Genomic DNA, 24,443 nt, shown 5'->3' on the forward strand with positions numbered 1-24,443 from the left:
TTTTACAAAGCTAAATATTTGGTTGAACATCATCTAAGTGTGGTGGTTCCATAATTCTTGCCAGGGGTTATAAAGCATAAATTGTGCATATTTATGTGGGCAAAGCATAATGTGCACCATGAACAAACCTTCATTTTCATTTAATCTTCTGTCTCAGGTCTTAAAAAAGTACTAGGTTTTAATATTACTATAAAGTGAGACTGGTATTGCATATATTAGTGGTGTTCAAATATATCTCTATATCTAACTGCTTTAAATTTAGGATGATTAACAACATATTCCATAGTAAAGGTGTAAAAGCATTGCTCTCAAATTTAATTACAGGAGGGCCACAGCTCTGCACATGACAACGCTGTTTTCAAGGTACTCACATTTGGTGTTAAAATACACACAACTGATATTAAATCAAACCAGCTCAAATATCTGCAGTGTAAAAAAAAAAGAAAAGAAAAAAAAAAACCCCAGGGAGACTTTCTTTATAACAAAGAAAATAATTTGCAAGAAAAACAGCAGATATTTACAGTAAATTTGCAGTTTGCTTAATTTTGGTATTAACAATCAAGTTTTCATTTATTCAATTACTTAAAATACGACGTAGAAAACATACTGTGACTGTGACACATGCAATAAAGTGTCATTGTTTCCAAAAGTTCTGTTAAGGCTTTTTGTTATGCAAGTTATCAATAAAATAATGCAGTTTCAAATCAAATCATAATGAATTCTTTGGCTTTTTTGGCTTTACACAAACAGACTAAAATTTGGACAATAAAAGCAAAACACACAAAAGTCCAAAAAAAAAAACTGTACAAAAATATTTAGCCCAACACCAGATGCAAATTTAAAACAGCGAACAGAGAATCAGCATGCACACGAGAGCTGAATTGAACAAACAAGCATTAGAATCCCTCTGAACAGAGATTTTCCCAGATCCAAGTCTTTAACTGATAAAAGGTTTGGCAACTGCTTCATCATAGTCTGAGAGGAGGCACTCGTATCAGCCACTAAAGGTCATTGTCAGTGCGAGGAGACATTAGGACTGTCAATAAACAAGGTGAAAAAAAGGCACTGGAGAGTTACAGACCAATCAATGATAAAAATGTCTCTGACTTAACAGCATAACTGATTTGCAGCATGATACCCCTTCTCACATTGAGAAAATTAAATTAAAGCACCTTGTGTCAGCTAAATAAATATTTTAAACTTCTTAAGAAGTCATTTTTGTGTTGCTATCAGCAGAGGTCTTTCTGAATAACTCGACATCAGTAAATTACATACAAAACTCACACCAGAAAAGGGAATTATGGGTAACAATGCAATATGTTTTGCGCAAAACAATTTTATCAAGCATGACAGCAACATGCTACAAAAATAAATAGATAAAAATAAACCAATTCGACAATGGAAGAACCGACTGTTCCAATGATGCAGTATACATCCTTATGTACACCTCATAATCATTCATTCTGTCCTTCACTTTTTACCGGAATAACAGGCAAATAATAATAGGCACATGTTGTAATGCTGCTTAAAGGTGCTTCGGACCTACAGTAACACATAAAGGACATCGTCTTGAACGTCAATAGCAGCTCTCAGTTTGGACGTTTCAGTTGTTGTAAGTCACATACATCGCTATAGTGAGCACACAATGCCATCGGTAACAGGGTTTTTCAAGTGTTTTCTCAAGGGCCACTGCTCTCCTCTGCTCTGACATTAATACCGTTGCTCAAGAAAGCATCTTTCTCCGGTGTGGCTGGTTCGTCTGTCATTGTCCGTTTGAAGGTGTTGATTTCTTCTGTGTAGTTACTGGCCAAAGCCGCCTCCGTGCTGTGCCAGATTCCATAGCCGAAATAAATAACAAAACCTAGAAAGAAACATAGAAGGTCAAGGACAGCAGAACACCATGTACTTGTTTTCTGTCTGTAATCAAAATTTATTTTGATTATTAATAGTTACCCGTTTATTGTGTTTTATCATGTTGCTGTGATTAGCCATTCAAGGCTGTGCATTTCCTCATCCTAACTAGACGTGATGCGATATGCAATACATTTTATCTCAAGTTTTAACATTGTGCTCTAAAAGGCTATGACTGAATGAAGTATTCAGGCTGTTGTGCTGTTTCAGCATGAGGCGCAGCCCTGTGTTCATTTATATGTGAGCAGCTCATGATCCCAGTTCATAGTAAACACAGTGCTGGGGAATTTGGGACACTTCATTTTGGCAGTTGCATAATTTCTTCTATTTCTGTAGGCAGTAGTTCACAGCATTTCCCTAGATTTATAATGTAAAGCATTTAAAAATTAAAAAATTTACATTTTCCCCAATCAGAAGCCCTGGATGAACAGAGGGGTTCGCCTCCTGCTCAAAGCAAGAAGATGCAGCCTTCAGGTCTGGAGACCGGGATGCTTACAGCTCAGCCAGAGCCAACCTGAGGAAGGGTATCTGCCAGGACAAACTCACACATAAACAGAAGATTGAAGAACACTTTAATTCTTCAGACCCCCCCGGTGTATGTAGCAAGGCATACAAACTATCACAGACTACAAGCCACCTAACTCTGTGCCCCCCTCCAGCTCTGCCTCCATCCCTGATGAGCTCAATCACTTTTATGCTCGTGTTGATCAAAATAATAAGGATATCTCACTCAAGGCTGAGCATCAACCCAGTGAACTGCCTCTCACACTCTCCACATCAAATGTTTACCATTCTCTGCATAAGATGAATGCATGGAAAGCAGCTGGCCCTGACGGAATACCTGATCGTGTGCTTAAAGCCTGTGCATAGCAGCTGGCTGAGGTCTTCACAGACATTTTCAATCTGTCCCTGGCCCAAACAACTGTCCCCACTATCTTCAAAACCTCCACCATCGTACCAGTTTCGAAACACTCCACTGCCTCGTTCCCTAACGATTTCCATCCTGTTGCACTCACCCCCATCATTGCCAAGTGCTTTGAGAAACTGGTTGCATCCCACTTAAAATCCTGTCTCCCTGCTTCACTAGACCCATTCCAATTTGCCTATCGCCACAATAGGTCAACAGAGGACGCCATCTCAACGGCACTTCACTCTGCCCTCAACCACCTGGACAGTCAAAACACACATGTGAGAATGCTGATCTCCAAGCTCAGCCAGCTTGGAATCAGCACACCCATCTGCAACTGGATTCTAGATTTTCTGACTAACAGACCTCAGGCTGTTAAGTTAGATAACCTCTCATCCTCCATCATCACCCTGAACACCAGCATGCCACAGGGCTGTGTACTGAGCCCTCTCCTGTAGGGATGCACCGAAATGAAAATTCTTGGCCGAAACCGAAAACCGAAAAAGAGAAACCCAAGGCCGAAAACCGAAACACCGAAAGAAAATATGCCAATTATTAGTACCATTGCATTTATTGCTATGACCGTGTACTAACTTTACTAAAATTAAGACATTGCAATTGCATAAATTAATATTAAAGTTTCAAAGATAATTACAATTACATAAATTATAAAAAAAAAAAAAACATAAAAATACGTAATTACAAATTATGCAAATATTTATTAAGCACATTGCAACAATGCACAGTATTAAAATAAAATTCAAACTAAAAATTTATCCCACTCATGTGTATATTAAATAATAATGTACAGGCCTACTGGCCTGCAGAAAGGTTTTAAAATGAACTGTTCTCTCATAAAAACAAAGTGCATTTACGTGAAGTGCATTTGACATTTTTCTCTGTAGGACTAGAAAGTGCATTACTTCTCCAGTAGGCAAGACTGTTATCACTTCTGGGGATGGGGACTTCAGACAGATAACCATCTAGCTTTTTGAGCAGTTGAGCTTGTCATCTGCCTGACATTTGAGAAATATTTGAGAGAGTGTATTTAAATAGGGCCAGGGCATAAATAAACATTTTTATCAAATTAAAGCAGAAATCTATCAGAAAATCTATCAGAGAAATGGCTACAATCTGATATTATGTATGTGTGTGTGTGTGTGTGTATGTGTGTGTATATATATATAATATGTCACATATATAGTAGCCTAAGAACAAAATAAGCAAACGTATTATTATTATTTGAGGCACTTTCTTGCAGAATTTCACTGAACACATCAGACAACGAGGGTGCATGCCCCTCAACTGGTGCAGAGACGAGTCTTTTTTTCTGCGCTCTGATCGGTCTCCTGCGCTTGGCGCTTCTCCGTCTCCACGCGGGTTCTCCGCAATCAGCGCGGCCTGGATCATTTCTCGTGCGCGCTGCCTTATTTCTGCATCCAAGTAATGGTCTTTATAACGCGGATCAAGCACATTCGCGATGAAGTGCAGAGGATCCGAAAAGATCTCAGTGAGACGTGTGCTAACAGACTCTATAGGCCTGTACTTTTCTTTGTTTTCACTTCGTGGTCCGTCTTAATCTCTTTGTTAGGAGACGCTTTAGTGCTGCGAATAAAGGAATAAGAAGAGAGAGAATGTTCTCACTGGTGTGAAGTGAATGTCGAGGGGAGCTCGTGGTCTGCGCTATGCAGTTGCACGTGCAGGTCGCGGTTTCTGTTTGCGTCATCATAACATTTCGGCCGTGTTGTTTCGGTGATAAAAGTCTATCGGCCGAAAACCGAAAATGCCATTTTCGGTGGCCGAAAATTTTCGGTGGCCGAATTTTCGGTGCATCCCTACTCTCCTGTACTCCCTCTTCACCCATGACTGCGTTCCTGTTTATGGCTCCAACACCATAATCACATTTGCAGATGACACCACGGTGGTAGGTCTGATCAAGGATGATGATGAGTCGCCCTACAGGGATGAGGTGCAGCACCTGGCTGTGTGGTGTGCCTATAACACCTCCACCCTGGACACAAAGGCACAGCAGCACCTTTACTTCTTACGGGGCCTTAAGAAAGTTCACCTGAGTCCAAGGATCCTTGTGGAATTCTACCACTGTACCTTTGAGAGCATACTCATAAACTGCATCTCAGTATGGTACAGCAATTGCTCTGCATCTGACCGCAAAGCACTCCAGCGGGTGGTGAAAACTGCTCAACGGATCACCGTCACTCAGTCAACTTCAATTGAGAACATTAATCACAAGCGCTGCCTGGTCAGGGCAAGACACATCATCAGGGTGCCTCTCACCCTAACCATGGACTTTTCACCCTCCTTCCATCCGGCAGGCATTACAGGAGCCTACGCTCTCGAACTAGTAGGCTCAGGAAGAGCTTCTTCCCCAAGGCTGTGACACTTCTGAACGCCACACCACCAATCTAACCTGCACCCGCTCTTTTACTGCACTGGTCACAGTACTTTACATACATGTATTGCACTACTCATATTTTTTAAATTGAATCTAATCTAATCTAATCTGTTATGCATTCTGTTATCATACAACCTTAACTCTTGCAAGTGAAGACGTTAAATCAAAAGCATCATTACAAATTTGAGCGCAACTATGAATATATGATGACGAATTATTGACTTACCTATGACCATCCAAATGGCGAAGCGCATCCAGGTGCCTGCGTCCAGCTGCATCATCAGGTACACGTTAATGAACATGCTGAGGACAGGAAGGAACGGCAGCAGAGGGACCTTGGGTACACACACACGGTTATCTTTACAAATGGCTATAAACTGATTATAAAACTCCCTCTGTGTGCATGCAGGTATTTGTTTACCTTAAAAGACAGTTTTGTCTTGCTCTCAGGCTGCCGCCCTATTAACATGGTGATGATGAAACAAACCACAGCCAGACAGGCAAGAACCGTAAGAGTCCAGATCTGAAATCCACCCTGAACCGCCACAACACAGAACACACACACCAGAACACCTGCACACAGGGAGGAATGGAAGCTTTGACTCACACTGTGAAGCCAATTCATTGCTGATCTATTTAGAACTCAAGGCTGATAAAGTGAATACATTCGTTATTTTAAAATGTGCATCCGCACGTGTCTAACCTAATACACTGGTGCAGATTTTGACAGTGAAGCCAGAGAGACGTGACGGCTCTTCATTTTTGGGGGACAGAAGGTTGCTGAGGGTGCACAGATCTTGAGATCCAGGCAGGAAACCAGCACTGCTCTCATTGATGGAGTCGGCCTCGGTTTCCTCCTGACAGCTGGCTCTCTGATACTGGACATTCACACTGGGCTGCTCTGGCTGGTACCTGAGAGAGAGAGAAATATAAGAGTCTAACCATCAATTATGGTTATTATTATGAAAAAATTACGACTTATAGTCTGGAAAATACGGTATACCAAAATAATGATATGAATACATTGACAGCAGGACTGTCACTTTAAAATTAATTGAGTGTTATTAATAAGACAATAAGGCAAAATGATAACAATAATGAAAAACGAAACAGTACTTGCAATGTTAGACAGCAGAAATATCAACCTGTTGTTTTATGTTAAGCAGTCTTGGAAAATCTGAAGCTGTACCTCAAGACTAATACACAGGCCGCGACTAGTGTGTAAGCCAGAAGAGTGCCGATGGACATGAGATCAACCAGATCTTTCAGATCAAACAGGAAAGCCATCACCGCTGTGGAGAGAAGAGGAGTGTGTTACTGCAGGGCAATGATTCAGCTGCATCAACTGTAATATCTATAACAAGTTCATGAATACTAATTCTGTTGTGTTAATATTGTCTTCAGGATACATATTGAAAAACTACCATTCAAACATTTGGGGTAAGATTATTTTATGCTTTTAAAAAAAAGTCTCTTATGCACAACATACAGTAAAAACTGAAATATTAACAAATATTGCTACGATTTCAAGTAACATCTATTTTTAATATATTATATTTTAATGGATTTAAAGCAGTCATTACTTCAGTTGTCTATTTCACAATCTTTCAGAAATCATTCTAATATGCTCAAGAAACATTTTTTCTCAATTATGATATTTTATAGTTGATCTTTTGTAAATATGTAAAGGTTTTCACTGTCACTTTGGACCAATTCAATGCATTCTTGCTGAATAAAACTTCATTTCTTAAATTTGATCCCAAACTTTTGAAGAGTAGTGTTAACATTAATAGTGTATTGTAAACATATAACTTGTGGCATATAACATTTCATAGCCACCAACAAGAAGTAATGTTAAAACCTGTCAAAACATTAAGAAATGGTTAGTGATGAGTCACATTTAAAGAGACAACGCTATTCACTCCCATGTAATAACACTATTGCATATCCTCTCTCAGAATTACCACATATCCTGTTAACAGCTGGTACATTACTTATAAAAATATCTTGCACTAGCAGTAACACAGAAATATATTCTTGTTAACAATGTTTGCATTTAATGCTTAACATGCAATTAAAAGGTTTTAGGTGTAATTAAATGTACCTTAGTGCATCCTGTATAAGTATCATTTTTCAAATATGCAACATTATGAATTACGCTTAAGTGTTTTTTTTTTGTTTTTGTTTTTTGTTTTACAGGAGTTTGATCATAAATCTTAAGAAAAAAGTGACATGATGAATGCTTCTAAAAACTAAGGGTTAATCCGTTTCTCCTCTACGCTTACCGGACAGAAACCCGGCCGCCATGGTGGCGATGAAGGGTGTCTTCCTCTCACTGATGTGAGACAGGAAGCTGAAGATGAGACCGTCATTTGCCATGGCAAAGATAATGCGTGGCAGTGGGAACATGGAGCCCAGCAGACTACACAAGCAGGGGAGGGAGGATGAGTGGATACATGATCTGAATCTGAACCTATACATGAGCCCAGTTCAGACAATCACAGATGCCTCTAGCCTGAACATAATATACCCCTTATAGTTCAGCTCCTCCAATGAAAGGTAACTTCATTTGAAGTTTACACTTCTTGTATTCATAAATGTGACCAAACTGTGTATCTATGTTGGTTTGTATAGTCAACTAACAGTTTAATGTCACTGCTGCAATTCTCTAAACATAAAGGCTTAAATAAAGCCTACCGTTGGCACCAAAAAACAGTTGGGTCATCATGTTTTTTGTTGGCATTGCTGGAGTTTAGTGGATTAGTTTAGTCACGGTGCAGTTCGAGAGGTTGTTGGTCGGATCCTGTGTGATCTGTAAAGCGGGTCTGTTAGTAGTTTAATGAGCGTCCTCACCTGCCACTATGCCTGAGGTTAAAGTGGCCATTATAGGCGTTTTGGATTTTTCACTGATGTTTGCCAAGAACTTGAAGAGCAGCCCGTCTTCAGCCATGGCCCATATTACACGAGGCATTGGGAACATGGAGCCCAACAGACTAGTTGAGGGAAGAGAAACAGATTCAAGCCATGCAGTGCAGTTAGCTTGTGCATTTAACATCTATTAAAACTAATTAGCTTTACAAATTTGCCCTTAAAGTGTCATGAAAAACCAAACCATATTTTTCTGAGATCCTACAAACATACACTACCATTAAAAGTTTGAGGTATTATTATTATTATTTTTTAAATAATGCTGTTATTTAACAAGAATAACGGTACAGACATTTATGATGTTATAAAAGATTTATATTTCAAATAAATGTGGTTCTTTCAAAAACAAAATCACAATAACCCCAAACTTTTGAAAAATAGTACATTTGCACCTGATAAAACACAACTTAGACTAATGGATTGGCACTGAAAAATGTTTGCTAAAACTGAACACAGCAAAGAGTTTAAACAAGCCAATCAGTGGCCACGTCTGGGCAAAGCCCCGCCCACACCAGGTCTCCTGTTCCATGAAAATAATTATTCTATCACTTACTATTTCTGTCGTCATTCATCACAGCTTGTGAGACGCCACTGAAATACTTGTGAAACATGACTACATTAGCAAGAGTTTTTCATGACACTTTAAAACATGAAACAATATGTAAATCATATTAAATAAAACATTAAAATGACTTCAGAAGAACACTGCAGCTGAATTAAGTATTAAGTATACGGTAAGTATTAATTCATATATTAAGTTCCACACATCTTTATGCCTCATGGTTCAGATATTAAAAGGGTCAAATCACGGAGAGCAAAAAAATAAGTAAATAAATCAACTTCAAAAAACCATAATCACTTTAAATAATTTCAATAAGCAACTTATGTAGACATGTCCATTTCTGATATCTTTTTTTCTGAAGACGTTTGGTGCCAACATGGCACAGAAATGACATACTGCAGTTTTAAAGCAAATACACAAACACACCCCAGAACGGACATGACTTGTTAAACACCTGTATAGTTCTTACCTGGTGGACAAAGCACAAAGGGAACCAACGGCTACTGCATACGTGGCTCCTTCCCAGCCCACATATCTGAAGGCCACAGGAAGAGGGCTGTTCTTATCCAGCATGTAGTACGGCATCATCATTGTGAGGGCGGCTGATACGCCGAAGTAGGCGACGAAACAGATGAGAAGAGATGCTACAATGCCAATAGGTATCGCCCTCTGAGGATTCTTCACCTCCTCACCTGAATCACAAACAGACAGGAAAAGGCCTTTATTTACAGAGGAAGCCAAAAAAAGCTTTGGAATGCATCTCAGTTAGATCCGAAGCTGAACTGTGTCATCATAGAAAAGGAAGAACTCACCTGTTGTGGCGATACAATCAAACCCGACAAAAGCATAGAAACAGGTGGCAGCACCAGACAGAACTCCAGAGAAACCGAACGGCATGAAACCACCAACACCCAAACTCTCTGCAGACGGCAACGACTCGGACGTACTGCAGATACAAACAAGTACTGAGCTATAATAACTCCCTCAGACAAAGACAACAACAGAAACCATTTCTAGGAGCATTCAAATGTTCATTTTTCACATTATGATCTAGATTAACTTTAAGACTTTCCTTGTAAAATTTCATTTGATTTAATTGAATTTTATGCCGACTGTTTGCATTCAATTCAGTGTGGCAATTAAAAATAATTTCTTCAACCATTCTTGCATTAATTGTTAAAAATACTATAATATAATTAGAGAATCAAGAAGTTGTCATCTAAATCTCTTTATCTTTTTTTTTTTACCAATATTTTTATAAACACTTTCCTTATAAAATGTAATTTGATTTTTATTAATGTAGTAGTTTAATTTTAAAATTTAAATCTTTATGATATGCAAACTTTAAAGGCAGTGCAATAAATGCTACAATTTAAATATATTTATTTTCAAGGGGAATTTTTGTCTTTCTGGTGGAGCAATTACTATTGTTTTGAAAAAGCTTTCATTTTTATACATATTTTCAGTTTTTTTTATATATAATTCTGTTTAACTTTATTTTTATTTCAGTTTTAGTCAAACAAATGATTTTTATTTTATTTTTTTGTTTTGTTTTTGTACAACACTGTAACATAACAACACTCTCAAAATCCAATCAACATCCGATATTTTATGATCATTTGTTTCACTCAAATGTATGTAAAAATATGAAAAAAAAAAAACTGTTACTACATAATTGTGACTTTCATCAAAACATACTTTCCCCTTTTTCTTTTTCAACTTTGATCAATAATAAAATCCACATTTCACAAGATAAACCGTGCTTCTATCAAAGTGAAATAAAAACAATTGATAATAATAATTCTTTACTTCTCATAGGATGTTTGGTTGAGGATTCCCTTAGGATCCAGGCTCCAGTTTTTGAGTGTTCCTTTGATCAGGCCCGACACGACCACAAACATCAGGACCAGGACATTGATGCAGGTGAACACTTTATTGACCATAGCAGACTCCTTCACCCCAAACGCCAACAAAGCTGCAGAACAAACACAACATATTCATTTAAAGCATTGCTGAACACACACAAACTGAGGTACATTTGTTTAACGTGACTCTCAGTGTCTTACCTGTCAGTGTGAGGATGATGAGCACAGCAAACATGTCGGGATACTCTGCTAATACTCCAGGGACCTTCATTCTGAAGTGTAACCTGCAGAAATTCTCTATATGATTGCCAATAAGCTCATCAAATGTCGCACTCCAGGCCCGAGCGACACTGGACGTTCCTGAGAGAGGGAACAGTATAAGTGTGGTTAGACAATATGGGCTATTGATATTTGCCATTTCTAGGCCAGATTTAAGCTTGACTACTTGAAGCATTCTTCTCACCTATGATATAAGACAGGATGAGGTTCCAGCCGGTGATGAAGGCCCACAGCTCGCCCACCGTCACGTAGCTGTACAGATACGCCGAGCCCGTTCTGGGTACACGTGCTCCAAACTCAGCGTAACACAGTCCGGCCATCACTGAGGCTAATGCTGCAATCAGAAATGAGAGGACGATAGCTGGACCGGCGTTTTCCCGTGCCACGGCCCCGGCCAACACATAGACACCAGCGCCCAATGTGCTGCCCACTCCCAGGGCCACCAGGTCAAAGGTGTTGAGGCATCGGGCAAGACGAGACTCTTCTGTGCTGCAGTCGACCACCTTCACTCGCAGAAGCTGCTTTCCAATGCCTTTTACGTAGGCAAAGATCATGTTGATTTCTTTAAGCAGTCAGACACACACAGAAACACACACACACACACACACACACACACACACACACACACAGACACAAGCTCTTCACTGTAGGATCAATGACCTGGAAAAACAAAAGAAAGAGCACATAAAAATGATCAAATGTCCATTAAAGTTTGCTTCAAATAAGTTATTAACAAATTCATTTTTTTGTTTAGCAATTGTTCTGACAGTTAAAATTTAGTTTTCTATTTAGTTTTTATTAGTGATGTCAAGCCAAAATAAAAGTTTTTTTTTTGTTTACATAATATATATGTGTGTACTTTGTATATTTATTATGTTTATACACACACACACACACACACATAAAGTATATGAAAATGAATTATACATGCAAATAGATGTAAATATTTTCAAAATATACAAGTGAATTTAGGCATCTCAACATAAAGTACAGTAGGAAAAATGGATATTAGTTTTAGACAGATAAAAAGATATATAACTGTTTTTATATTCATTTACATTTATTTGTGCTTTACATATTAATTTAAGTGAGCATAGATGAGAGCAATTGAAATCTAAATGAAAAATTGTGAAATAAGCATGTACAATTAAATGACAAATGTTATGCAGACAACAAGTTATTCAACTGCCTTCAATCATGAAACATGTACAGACCAAAATCACTTCTTAAACAATTCTTGCATTCATTCTCAAAATTAATGTTGAAATTCAAAGAAAAAAACTGTAATAGAATTACAGAATCAAGAAGTTGCCATCTAAATCTCTGTATCCTACATTTATTTCTATTAAGATTTTTAAAATATATTTATTCATTTTCAAATTAAATAATATTAAATATCAATTAAAAGTTGTGAAGCACATGCAAGTAGGAGTGTGTGAAATTTTACCTTTAATAAAGCCTTTTTTTTTTCTTTTTATAAAGTGTGCATCTTTTGAATCAAAATGTTACATTTAATCAGTCAGTTAGAATAATAAGACATTTAGGCAGTTACCAAACAAATGAAACCAGTATCGACAAATTAATCTGTGCAGAAGTGGCATTTAGATGTATTAACACATTATTTAATTCAGCTCAGAGGGACGTGGGGTGCTTTAACCTGCAGTTACAAAGTTAAAGTTAAACATAAAACACTGAACACTGAGGTTTGAAACTATAAAAAAATTAAAAGATACTTTAAATGTGAAATGAAAGTCGCCAGTAGGTGGCAGCAAGTCACTGTTAACAAGCGAGTCATTTCGATTGAACCAAATCATTAAACAGTTGATTCATTCAGGAACAAAACATCGTCATTGCTCAGAGATGCAAAACTGATCTGTGGTTTGGAATTATTTTTGTTGGCGAAGTAGATCAAAAACAACAACAACAACAACAAAAAAACAATATGGTGTCTAAACCATATCTCTTAATATTAACATATTGTTTATTGAACTGTTGTATAAAATCATTTTTTGCAGAAAAAAAAATGTCACTCTTCGTGTGATTTTAATTGTACGAAATTATATAAGTATGTACATTTTCTGCTCCAATATCTTTGAATTTTGTGATCTTCTGAATCATGCCGTGAAATAACACTCTCTAAATGCACACGTGCGCTGTTTAACCCACTACACTTCACATAATGCATGTGTGCACTCTGTATGTTTTGTTGGGTTTTTGCAAAATACTCGATAATGTCAAATTGCACATCGTTAAACCCCTACCTGTAAGGTAAATTACTGCATCAAATTCAGTGTGACAATCCAAAATCTATCTCTATCAGCCATACTAACAATGTTTTTTCCCTTCCATCTACTTTGTTTTATTTTATTTCAGTATTATGTTTTTAAAGAGCACAGTATTACTGTATGACCTAAATATATATATAAAAATCAATTAAAATGTGAACAGTCTTTTTAAATCTCTGAATTCTTAAGTTATTAAATGATGCAAGAAGCTCAATCCTGACATAAGCTGGGAGAGTCACAAGAGTGATGATATTTGAGCTTGGTACTGCCTCCAGAACCAGCGTGATTTCTCTTACTCATGGTAACTGTAATAGCTGTAAGCCAAAAGCAGACTGGACATAAGCCGGGGTATCACTTGAACTTTACAGTAGGATCTTTTTATAAACACACAAGTGCAAAGCTAACGTCACTGATCATATTTAAAGAGAATAAGATTCCCTTTTAAGATTAAAATATTTCCTTTTAGAGTTCACAGCAACAAGACACCGTATTTCATCAGCTCCTAACAGGAAGATGATATTTGGGTCATTCTAGGTCTAATTTTAATGCTCAGTATGTAATATTTTATTGTCAACGCATAACAAAACAATTGAATATGACATTAACGTGTTCTTGACATGCATTACATTCATTCTACTGTTAAAATGGTTAAAATGCACAGAATATTCCATTCATGTTTGATTACACAAAGGAAATACATCAGAAGATAATTTTGTCTGAAATACAAATTAAGTTTGAGTCTCCCAGAAGGCCACCGAGAAATCCTAAAGCATATGAAATAAATGAGTTTCATTGCATCATTTAGTGAGCAAACCCAATAACGGTTTCATGGGAAACTCAAATAAAATAAACAGCAAGACATCAAATCCACAGAGGCCGCTAATCAGAGCGCTCTGAAGTTTCAGATCTTTTTCTTACCAACACAAAATATCAAAGCGAGGAAATCCTCAAAATAAAAATGAAGTCCGGTGATTCTTTTCTCTGAGCTCTGGCTTCGGTTCAGCACCTCCTCCAGGTATCAAACACAATGAGGATTTGTAAAGTAAAACCTTTGATGATGCCTTGTCTCTCTGAACTGGTAATAAATACAAGCAAGGGGAGGTGTTCAAACCTGTGTCTGCCTGTAGCACGTGTCCAGTGCCTTTGTGGCAACTAACTGATTCAAATCTCTGGCCACAAATAGCACACGGTGAGGTCACATGAAGACCAGCAGCTGCGGTGGTCACTGGATCAGATTCTGGTTTCTGCCTTCTGTCACCAAACACCTCTGACACTTAAAGCGAGAAAGCATAAAAGTTGCAAATTATTTTGTTGTTCTAATCATTAAATCAGCCTTTAATCACTGGAAGTTCAGACATCATTTCATTTTTAAAGAAAGACATGGGAAAATGTCACTATTCAGTGTAAACTCTGTCTACCACGGATTAATTTGCTGTCCATGGAATTCTTTGAACTAGCAAAGTTATTGCTGGGAATTTCATGTTCTTTAATATATTTTTGTAATGTGGATTTTTCTTCATTGTTACTACCTTATGCACTTCAAGTGTTTTGAGATGAAATATTTGACCTGGAAATGGTCTTTATATATTAGCCAGGGCTCGACATGAATTGTACTTAATGAATCTTAATTCTTAATGAATTGTAAAGATCTAGAAATCACACTTTTCAAATAAGGTTTATTCAGTCTTTTCCAAAGACGGTAGTATTTGACTTATTTCAAATCTTTTAGGTCATCTTAAGGCCCCCAACCCCAATTAAAGTTTCCTGAGGCCACCTAGTAGGTCCTGGACCCCTGGTTAAGAACCACTGTTCTAAACTAAGCAAAACAACTACTTATTAGGAATAAAGCAAGCTCTTCTGAATACATCGTCAGTGGCTGTCGAACATTTATGTTCTGGGGGCTGTTTGTTTTGAGGAAGGGCAATGGAACAAAGCCTACGTACTACACAGTCTAACACTTCTGTGTGGCAACACATGATTGCGCAAGGCATACTGGAACATCTGCCACTCACAGCCTTGAAGAGTAATAAGCACATCCATATCTAATTTAAACACTAAAGCAATGCACGCATGGAAACTCATGCTTCCATCCAAATGTAAATCCAGTAAGTGGGCTGGGAGAGGGCCTTGCCCCATTTTCCACCAATCACAGAGCACCGGCAGAAATGAGAGGCATCTGAACCCATCAGCTGGTCACATTGTGTTCAAATGTAAACACACCTCTTCAATCATGTCATGATGCCCAGGTCAGTTGACTTTAGTAGGGCCCTATGATCCGTTTACATTTTTCTGGATTGCTTTTTAATGGTTAAATTAAATTTTATTACTCAAAAAGCATAAAGCTAATTTATTAAAATCATGAAACCATACACAATTTCACATAAATTTATTAAAAGTTTTTAAAAAATTACGTTTAGGGGTTGTTGTCTTTTCGCACCATATTTTATATTTATCAAATTCTGTGTCTAAGCATGTCTAATTATTTGAATGCATAGGCCTACATAATTTATTCAAACTCACTCTTAAAATAGCCTAACAATTTTTTGGCAAACAAATAAGATTTACAATTAAAATTAATACATGGAAAAAATGTTATGTGATTATATCCCCCAAAAAATATGTTCGTTTTCATTCTAGTAATAGTAATAGTCTATATACAATCTACTAGAGCCCAACTGATATATAGTTTTGCAGATATTATTGACTGATATGAGCCTGTCGCGATATATCGGTATCTGTGAATATGGCGCCGATATTATATATATTTTTTTTTACAGAACATATAATGCAGATAAAATGCTTGAAATGGTTTAATTACTTGGTTTGTCCAGCAAAGCGTGCTCATTTGCTACTGGCGACCTGGAGGAAATGCTTCCCCGTTACTTTATTCTATATATAGTACCAGACAAATGTTTGGACATACGAATGGGAAAGTGTCCAAACTTTTGACTGGTACTGTACTATAGGGCTGTGCAATTAATCGCATTCGATTGTCATGTGCATCTCGCCAGTAAAGCAGGTCCCGTGATTAGTTGTAGTAAATCATCATCAGCGCTCAATCTGAAAGCGGGTTATGATGATTTACTACTAAATCACGGGACTGGCTTTACTGACAAGATGTGCATGGCAATCAAATGCGATTAATTGCACAGCCCTACTGCACTATAATATACACAAAGAATAATTGGACGATATATCGATATAGGCCATTTTTTACTCCCTAATATTAAGAGTTGTTCCGATTCCGATAACAGTATCGGAAATGCCTCCGATACTGCCGAAAATGCTGGCATCGGAATCGGCGAGTACTGGAGTCCAGGCACCGATCCAAAACCATATAATTTATTAGAAATAGGAATCTATTTACTGGTTAGCTCAGTTAGCTTACAGTTCTTCTTCGCTGCTCTTAAAACAGTTGCACTGTGCTGCCATCGGCAGCTGCTGTTGTTTTAGAAGGGCGAAGAAGAACTGACCACCTGACTCCTCCTTAAAAGGAGCTAACCATAGAGCTGACATCATGTTGGCAGTTTGGCAGTACTTAACAGTGGATTTTCCCACCAGTAAGACAACGAAATGCAACATATGCAAAGAAGCAAATTCGAGGGGTGGCACGAATGTTGCAAATTTCAACAACAGCCACTTAATCAAACATTTGAAGATGCGGCTCACTAAAGAGCACGACGAAAACTGCAGCAGAAAACTCTGGAAACTGCCTTCCAGCGACGAGATAAATTTCCCAAAGACAGCCAAAAAGCAACAAAGATAAAATTGCGGAGTTTATTGTCCTGGATGACCAACCCCTGTATGTTGTCGAAAATGTGGGATTTTGCCGCTTAATGGAGCATTTGGAGCCAATGTACTGTTTACCAGGTCGTAAACGTAAATATATCTCTGAAATTGCGCTACCCAAAATTATACGAGACCGTTAGGGAACACATTTTGTGTATGCTGAAAGACGTGAATGCAATTAGTTTTACCACGGACATTTGGAGCTCCGAAGTGTGCCCCACGTCTTTGCTAAGTTTAATGTCACACTGGGTGGACAGAGTCAACATTTACCCCTCGAAGTGCAGTGCTGCACGCGAACGAGTTCCAAGAGTCACATACTGGCAACATCAAGTTTTTTTAAAGGAATCATTGAAGTTGCTGTTGGACCACTGTTTTATACTGTTAAAAATTTAAATGCCTTTTTTTATTTTACAATATTGTTGGTGCACTTTATTAGAAAAAAAAATATTCCTATATTTATTTAGTTAAGTTGCTGTTGCACTACTGTTTTATACTGTTCTATTTAAACATTTAAATGCCTTTATTTTACAATATTGTGGCTACACTTAAAAAAAAAAGAATAATAATTCCTATATTTAAGTTGCTGTTATACTGTTCTATTTAAAAATAAATTTAAAAATAAATGGCTTCCATTTCCTTTATTCATTCATGTTTTACAAAGGGTTTAACCTGAGCCATACGTTACCACAATGATAATACCACAGTTATGCAGGCATTATCTTTTCCTTTTTTTAACACACTGGTATCGGTACTCGGTATTGGCCGATACCCAAAGCACAAGTATCGGAATTGGTATCGGGAGGGAAAAATGGTATCGGAACATCTTTACCTAATATCGATATTGGCCTCAAAAAACTCCTATTAGTCGGGCACTAAAATCTACTGAACAATAGTAACATATTTTTGATAAAAATGTCTTCAAATTAAACTGGACTTTTATTTTGACGGGTTGCTGTGAATACCTTTATAGTTCTGTGTGTGTATGATACGACACTAGTTTTACTCAAATTAAATGGTAAAATGCTTGTGAAGTGACTCTCAAAACAGTTTCGGAGATGTTGTTCATGTATGTCTACATTTAATGAGATGACAGATGCTGAAATCACTGCAAACCCACAACCTTTAAGTTACAAGTCCAACTCTCTAACCATTAGGACCAATAATACTATTTGAATACATTTTAATTAAAGGATAATTTAATTAGAATAAAAACAGCTACGTTTCACCTCGTTGCTGAGAAATTTAAAGTTGCTTTTCAGAAGCGAGGCTATTTTATTGATTCAAGTCACACAACAGACACTTTATGCTTTATGCTATACTAACTGATGTGTGTGTGAGCTATAATGAAGACAGTGTAAATTACAGAACGGTGATTAAACTGACAGGAACTATCTGTAAAGCACACACCTTTATAGATAGTCCAATCAAACAGCAGAGGCCTGCCAACACCCACACTGATTAAACCAGCCCAATATTGTGCACATATGCAGGTCATCATGCCAGTATTAAATTTGTCTCCTGAAATCTGAAGGGTATTAATAATGAAAAACAAAACCACCCTACAGTGATGTGAAACCACAAACATCCTCAAAACGAAATAGTGATGACAGGTGATTTATTGAAGCAACCCAAGGGGATTTCTGGGGTTATATGGGCTTATTCATGCCAACTTTATAATTGCAGATCTGACCGTCTTACTGTCCAAATAAAACTCTGCCAAGACAAAGTCATGACATTTTAACTCGATGTGCCCTCGCAAACACAGTCCACCGCTGTCAATGTACTCTGATTGACATCTGTCAACATGAACATAATCACATATTAAACACAAATACTGGCTTGAATCAAACCTAATCAGGGATGGTCACACAACAAATTCACATTTTTACAGTTGGAACAGCCCATAACATTACACACCCAAGGCATTTCAAATAAAACTTTTGTATAAATTACGTAATCAATCAATACATTGAAATAGTTAGAAATTTTAGCTCTACATATTTTACAGCACGGGCATTTAAAAGCATTTTGGGGTTTTTGCTGAATTTATTCACTTCTTGACAATATAAATCTTCATTTTACAACTCTCATGAAATCAATAGCTTGCACATTCTTCAAACACAATATTAAAACACTATGTGATAACCTAGGGCAAAGCCACCTTGACCATTATATCTGCAGTTTGTTCATGGCGTTTCAAGATACAGAGAAAACTGTCAAACAACATTACATTTGATTATTTTCTCAGTTAAAATAGCATTTTAAAATCCTTTTAAACTCTGAATCAATCTTTCATTTTCTTTTTTTTTTTTTTTTACTATGCATTACTATGTGCTGCATGATTCAATGCAATTCCTGGGCTCAAAAAAAAAAAAAAAAATGTAAGGAGCCATTGGCTCCTAAAATAAAATACAAATATTCGCCAAGTTTTTTTTTTAGGTGCCACAGAATAAGTGTTTATTTATTTATTATTATTATTATTATTTTTTTTTTTTTTACATTTTAATATTTAAATCATACTGTCATGTGTTTATGTCTCATCTTTTCTTGACTTTATCAGCATTTTAATCCATCTTGTAGATGACCTGGGAACTAAGGTTAACTTGACAGTGACATACAGCCAAGTATGGTGACACATACTCCGTGCTCTGCACTTGATTCATCCAAAGTGCACACACACAGCAGTGAACACACAAACACACACACCGTGAACACACACCCGGAGCAGTGGGCAGCCATTTATGCTGCGGTGTCCAGGGAGCAGTTGGGGGTTCAGTGCCTTGCTCACAAATGCCGCGTTTCCACCGCAGGAACTTTACCCAGGAACTAGGGACTTTGGCCTGGTACTCGGTGTGTTTCCACCGCAGGAACCAGGAACTAAATAAAGTTCCGGGTAAAAAAATGCCCCTCAGAAAGTCCCTGCTGGCGAGGTGGTACTTTTTCAAAGTTCCAGAACTTTTGGGGGCGGGACTTGGGCGCTAAACATCCTGATTGGTTGAATTCACGCAGCATTGGTTGAGTTCAACCACCGTTTATTCGGATCATTTTCAAAATATTACTGTTATTGTGTCATGAAATGTAATTTTAAGAGTATTTCAGGCGAGAATGTAGTTGTTTAAAACTCAAATCTGTGGTTTATTTATAAAGACAGAGCCTATTTAAAAATGTGTTTCGCCGATCTCAGAGATGGTGAGCTCCACGCGATCAGCGATAATCATGTATCCGCCGAGAAGCAGCCTCATCTCAGCTAGACCTTCTGATATGTACCGCTGACTCTGATGTCTCTAATTAGTGGTTAAACATAAAATATATAATTCGTTTTGGGTAAATCTAACAGGTTATCTTTGGTCTGTATTCAATTTATCCATGTGTTAAAATGAAAATAAAAAAGGCAAATTTATATAATATTTCGTTTCATTGTAATGAATGTGGGGTGGTGTTCCTGGTACAAATGTTCCGGGTAATTTCGGTGGAAACGCGGCAAAAGAGCATGATAACAAATGTACGTTAACCCTCTGGGCTTCTTCGCCCGAAAACAGGCGAAAACTTGAACGTTTTGAAATGTTTAATTTTTTTGCTTCATCGGATGGGTATGAAACTTGGTGACTTTTGTTGTATTACCTATATGAACACACAAAAAAATCAAGGAGATGATTCTGATATGTTAAAGGGTCGTAAAAAAAAAAGTCACACTTAGCTTCCTCCCGCCCGAAAACGGGCGACATAGGAAATGAATGGGAAATACGAAAAAATAGGAAATCTCAGAGAAACTTTTGGTGGTACAAGCTACAGATCAGCAACTGTGCTGAAAAAAAGTGTACAGCAATGAAGGGGTGACACTCTAGAACATCAAGAGTGCAAATAAGATCCCCCCCCCCCCCCACACACACACACCCACGCACACAAACACACACACACATACACAGATAAACTGGCGACTGCAACAGCAAATTTGTAGAATATTCCACATAAAATCAATAAATGAAAAAAAAAAAACTTGCTCAAATGCACACACACACACACACACACACACACACACACACACAGAGAGAGAGAGAGAGAGAGAGAGAGAGAGAAAGAGAGAGACTGGTAAGACTGCAACAGCAAATTTTGAGAATATGCAAAAATAAATAAATAAAAAATACAAAAAGAGACTCTCGCTCAAATGCAACACACACACACACACACACACACACACACACACACACATTCACTCACACATACACACACACACACACACACACACATTGTGTTCCCTTTCTAACCAAATGCTATAGTTTGATTGTAATCATAATGCAAAACCTGATACTTATCTAAACATTTTTGTTAAGAAAATAAAGTAATCATCTTTTAGAATATCTAAATGTATATCTAAATAAAAAAAACGAATAAGATAGAGAAATCATGTCTAAAACAACAAAAGGAATCAAATAGTCTTTCTACATAGGATATATAGGAAGCTATAGACAGCCTACAGGCTGGTACAGGACATTACACAAAAGTGGCTATTTTTTAAACCACTAGATGAAGTTCTTCTCCTGGAACATTTTTTTTTAGGCTGGCACTCTATTTTGATGTGAAATGCTGCATTTATTGATTTTTTTTTTTTTTTAAATAAATATAAAATAAAAAATGATATATTAATTCTAATGGAAAAAATAGCTCATAAAAATTATATAATTAATGCAAAGTATCATAAAAAAATCTAAAAATTCTAAATAATAATCAGAAAACATTATAGAACAAAAATATATTTGATTGGTTATCCTGGGAAAAAGTAAAGTACAATTTTAAGGCTTCGCCCGTTTTCGGGCGGGAGGAAGCTAAGTGTGACCCATTTACGAAGAAGCCCAGAGGGTTAAATGAAAACAAAAGAACTAACAGTTACCTCGTTCTGATATGACAGCAGAGCTGTAAGTAACTCAAAAGAGAATAACTTTAAGCACTAAATCCTTTTTAAATGTTATATAATGCACACTACAGATAAACTGTTCAATATTAAACGAGGTTAAAATGGATATAAAGTTCAATTTTTTAGTTTACACTAATCAATGGCACTTTAAGAATTATATTATGTTTGCTAATGTTATTGTCACGCTGCATGCACAGTTATCTGTAAATAGCTTTTTTTTTTATTAGCATGATGTTGTTCTTTGTAAATGATATTCTTTTTTACATTGTCTGTGGGTTAGACATCTATCATGGATATGAGTATTAGATGTAAATACTGCCTCTGTTGGGATCATATCATCTCTCTATTTTGCCTCGTAGTAAACTAGCTAATCCATGTTCATTGAAACATAACGTAAACAACGCTTACTGCGAACAGTTCGTTTTCTTTGCATCTGTACGATTCCAAAATGATTGGCTCTTTTTTTCAGAACGTCGATTCTTGCAGAAAGACGACGACTTTCGCAGATAAACAAAGTAGGAATAAAATTTCCCGCATTTTTTTTAAACGTCATAATAAAACGCAGCCAGTGCCAGTCACACTCCCCAAACAGACATAGTGTGGCCAAGTCCGTAGTTTTCCCGCGGAACTGGTCTACTTTAACACTATTTGTGTAACGCCCCAAAATTGTAGCAATTGGGAGGGGTTTGTTTTGAAAACCTGGCAACCCTGAGATGGACATTTACAGAATCGATTAGTTCATATATATATATATATATATATATATATATATATATATATATATATATATATATATATATATATATATATATATATATATATATATATTGTCCTGTATTATTTACACATACCATCGGATTTATATTTTAAATGCATTTGTTTCTTCAAAATTTTACTCTTAAACAGTGGTAAACTCGGTTTGGAGAAAGGGTTCACGCGCTTTGCGAAACAGTTCTTTCGAATCACAAAAAGAATACATACCAAAACCGCAACCAAACAGTTTAAAACCACAAGAACCGGTAAAAAAGTAAGCACTTAATGCCACAATTCGTCTTTTTCTGTCTTGCGTTTCTTGGGTTTTGTTTTGAGATTTGAATATTCAATTCCGCTCGCATCTGGCTACAGCACAATGAATTACAAGCACGCTACTATAAAGGACACGCGAGCGCCACTGGCTATTCCTAACTAAACTACCCCCCTAATTTGGGAATAAACAGTTAATAACCACAGATGTGTTTAAACGACGCGAAAAAGACAACAATATGACAGGCAGATAAACTTCTAAATGAATCCATGCGATATCTCGCCATCTTTCAGAAGCGAGGTGTTGCATCAGCCCTTAAATGGAGAGCAGCACCATGTGCATCGCAGACACGAGGAGACATAGGAAGAAGGTCTCGACAGAGTATCACAAAGTACACGTAGAAGAGGATTAATGTACAATATAAAACAACTGTTTAAATGCACGTGACCCATTCTTACCTGGTAACGTTAAGGACCCCCAAATTCAATTGGCGACTTCAGAACTGACAGAACGAATAACAAACAAAAGTCCGACGGACAGCTGGCAGTTTGCTTTCTATTCTTACTTATTTTTCTTTTCTTCTTTAGGGGTTATTCTATTCTTACTAGTACTACTTTACAATAAAATACTACCCCTTCAACCTTGAGTAAATCCCACCCATGAGGCTACTATTGGCGGAGCGTCTCAAACGTCCTTCCGTGTGCCAACACCCAAGCGCGAGAGCAGAGCACACACCCGACTATTTAGTCTGAAGCGTCACTTATTTGCATCACGTTTGTTGATATTAAAACGAGCTACTTTTCTTGTTCATCTGTTTGCGTCGTTTCTACTCATGCAAGTTAAACTATTAATCTCTCATAAACTCATAAATCCTACTGTAGGCTACCAGTTGCTTATACACAAAGGCCTCTAAATTATCGACTAAATCAAAAATGTACTGAAGAAAAAAAACCGGTTTTACAGAATCTATAGTCTGCCTTTTGTTTTAGGATTGATAGTTCACACTATTTTAGACTAAATTACCTTTTAGTAGGCTATAATTGTAAAAAAAAAACAACAACCCTTGAGGTTGTTTAATGTCCTTTTGCTGAGAAATCTTTAAGAAATTAAACATATATTTATAGCATTCAAGATTAAACATTTACTAGACTGAAGTAACAGATTTTTGATTATCCATATAATTAAAAAAAAATATATATATTAATATTGTTTAAATGCATCGCATGTGATAAGCATTTGAGTAACATTTATTTGTTTATCTCTCAATCATGGTTGCATTGCATTACATTATGTTTTGCTTGCATGGGTTAATAAAGACAACAGTTTGATCATAAAATTGAGCATTTAAATATCAACTTATTAAAACATTGGAGATTTAGAGAGACAACTGATATTAATATGCATTTGCCTGTTATAAAGATCTCATTCATTTACATTACAAGCTACCAGAAGAATTTCATCTTTATTGCCATATGAATATCAGAAATTGCTTCAAATAGACTATCATGTTTTGCTAAGTTTGGGCCTTTTTTAACTCCAAGTATGAGCTTCATATTTTTCTATATCAT

General features: G+C 36.9%; 1 protein-coding gene across 5 annotated transcripts in view; it reads right to left on the minus strand.

Annotated features, from left to right (window-relative positions):
• Window positions 1-289: 289 nt before the first annotated feature.
• LOC132108176 (high affinity cationic amino acid transporter 1-like) overlaps window positions 290-24,443 on the minus strand; it is a 207,795-nt gene continuing 183,641 nt past the window's right edge. Inside the window, exons 1-13 of one of the 5 annotated variants that reach the window (XM_059514776.1) lie at window positions 23,334-23,535; window positions 14,262-14,423; window positions 11,050-11,525; window positions 10,788-10,946; window positions 10,531-10,696; window positions 9,534-9,667; window positions 9,191-9,413; window positions 8,085-8,224; window positions 6,421-6,523; window positions 5,935-6,143; window positions 5,653-5,804; window positions 5,458-5,566; window positions 290-1,861 (exon numbers count right to left, since the gene is read on the minus strand). In XM_059514776.1, coding sequence (XP_059370759.1) covers window positions 1,680-1,861; window positions 5,458-5,566; window positions 5,653-5,804; window positions 5,935-6,143; window positions 6,421-6,523; window positions 8,085-8,224; window positions 9,191-9,413; window positions 9,534-9,667; window positions 10,531-10,696; window positions 10,788-10,946; window positions 11,050-11,419 — 1,947 coding nt within the window. In that variant the 5' untranslated portion in view covers window positions 11,420-11,525; window positions 14,262-14,423; window positions 23,334-23,535 and the 3' untranslated portion in view covers window positions 290-1,679. Of the gene's footprint in view, window positions 1,862-5,457; window positions 5,567-5,652; window positions 5,805-5,934; window positions 6,144-6,420; window positions 6,524-8,084; window positions 8,225-9,190; window positions 9,414-9,533; window positions 9,668-10,530; window positions 10,697-10,787; window positions 10,947-11,049; window positions 11,526-14,068; window positions 14,211-14,261; window positions 14,424-22,259; window positions 22,412-23,333; window positions 23,536-24,443 lie in introns of those variants that run through there. The other 4 variants (XM_059514778.1, XM_059514780.1, XM_059514777.1 and 1 more) reach the window with 4 other exon arrangements.

The sequence above is a fragment of the Carassius carassius genome, chromosome 28 (genome assembly GCF_963082965.1).
Source record: "Carassius carassius chromosome 28, fCarCar2.1, whole genome shotgun sequence".
NCBI lineage: Eukaryota > Metazoa > Chordata > Actinopteri > Cypriniformes > Cyprinidae > Carassius > Carassius carassius.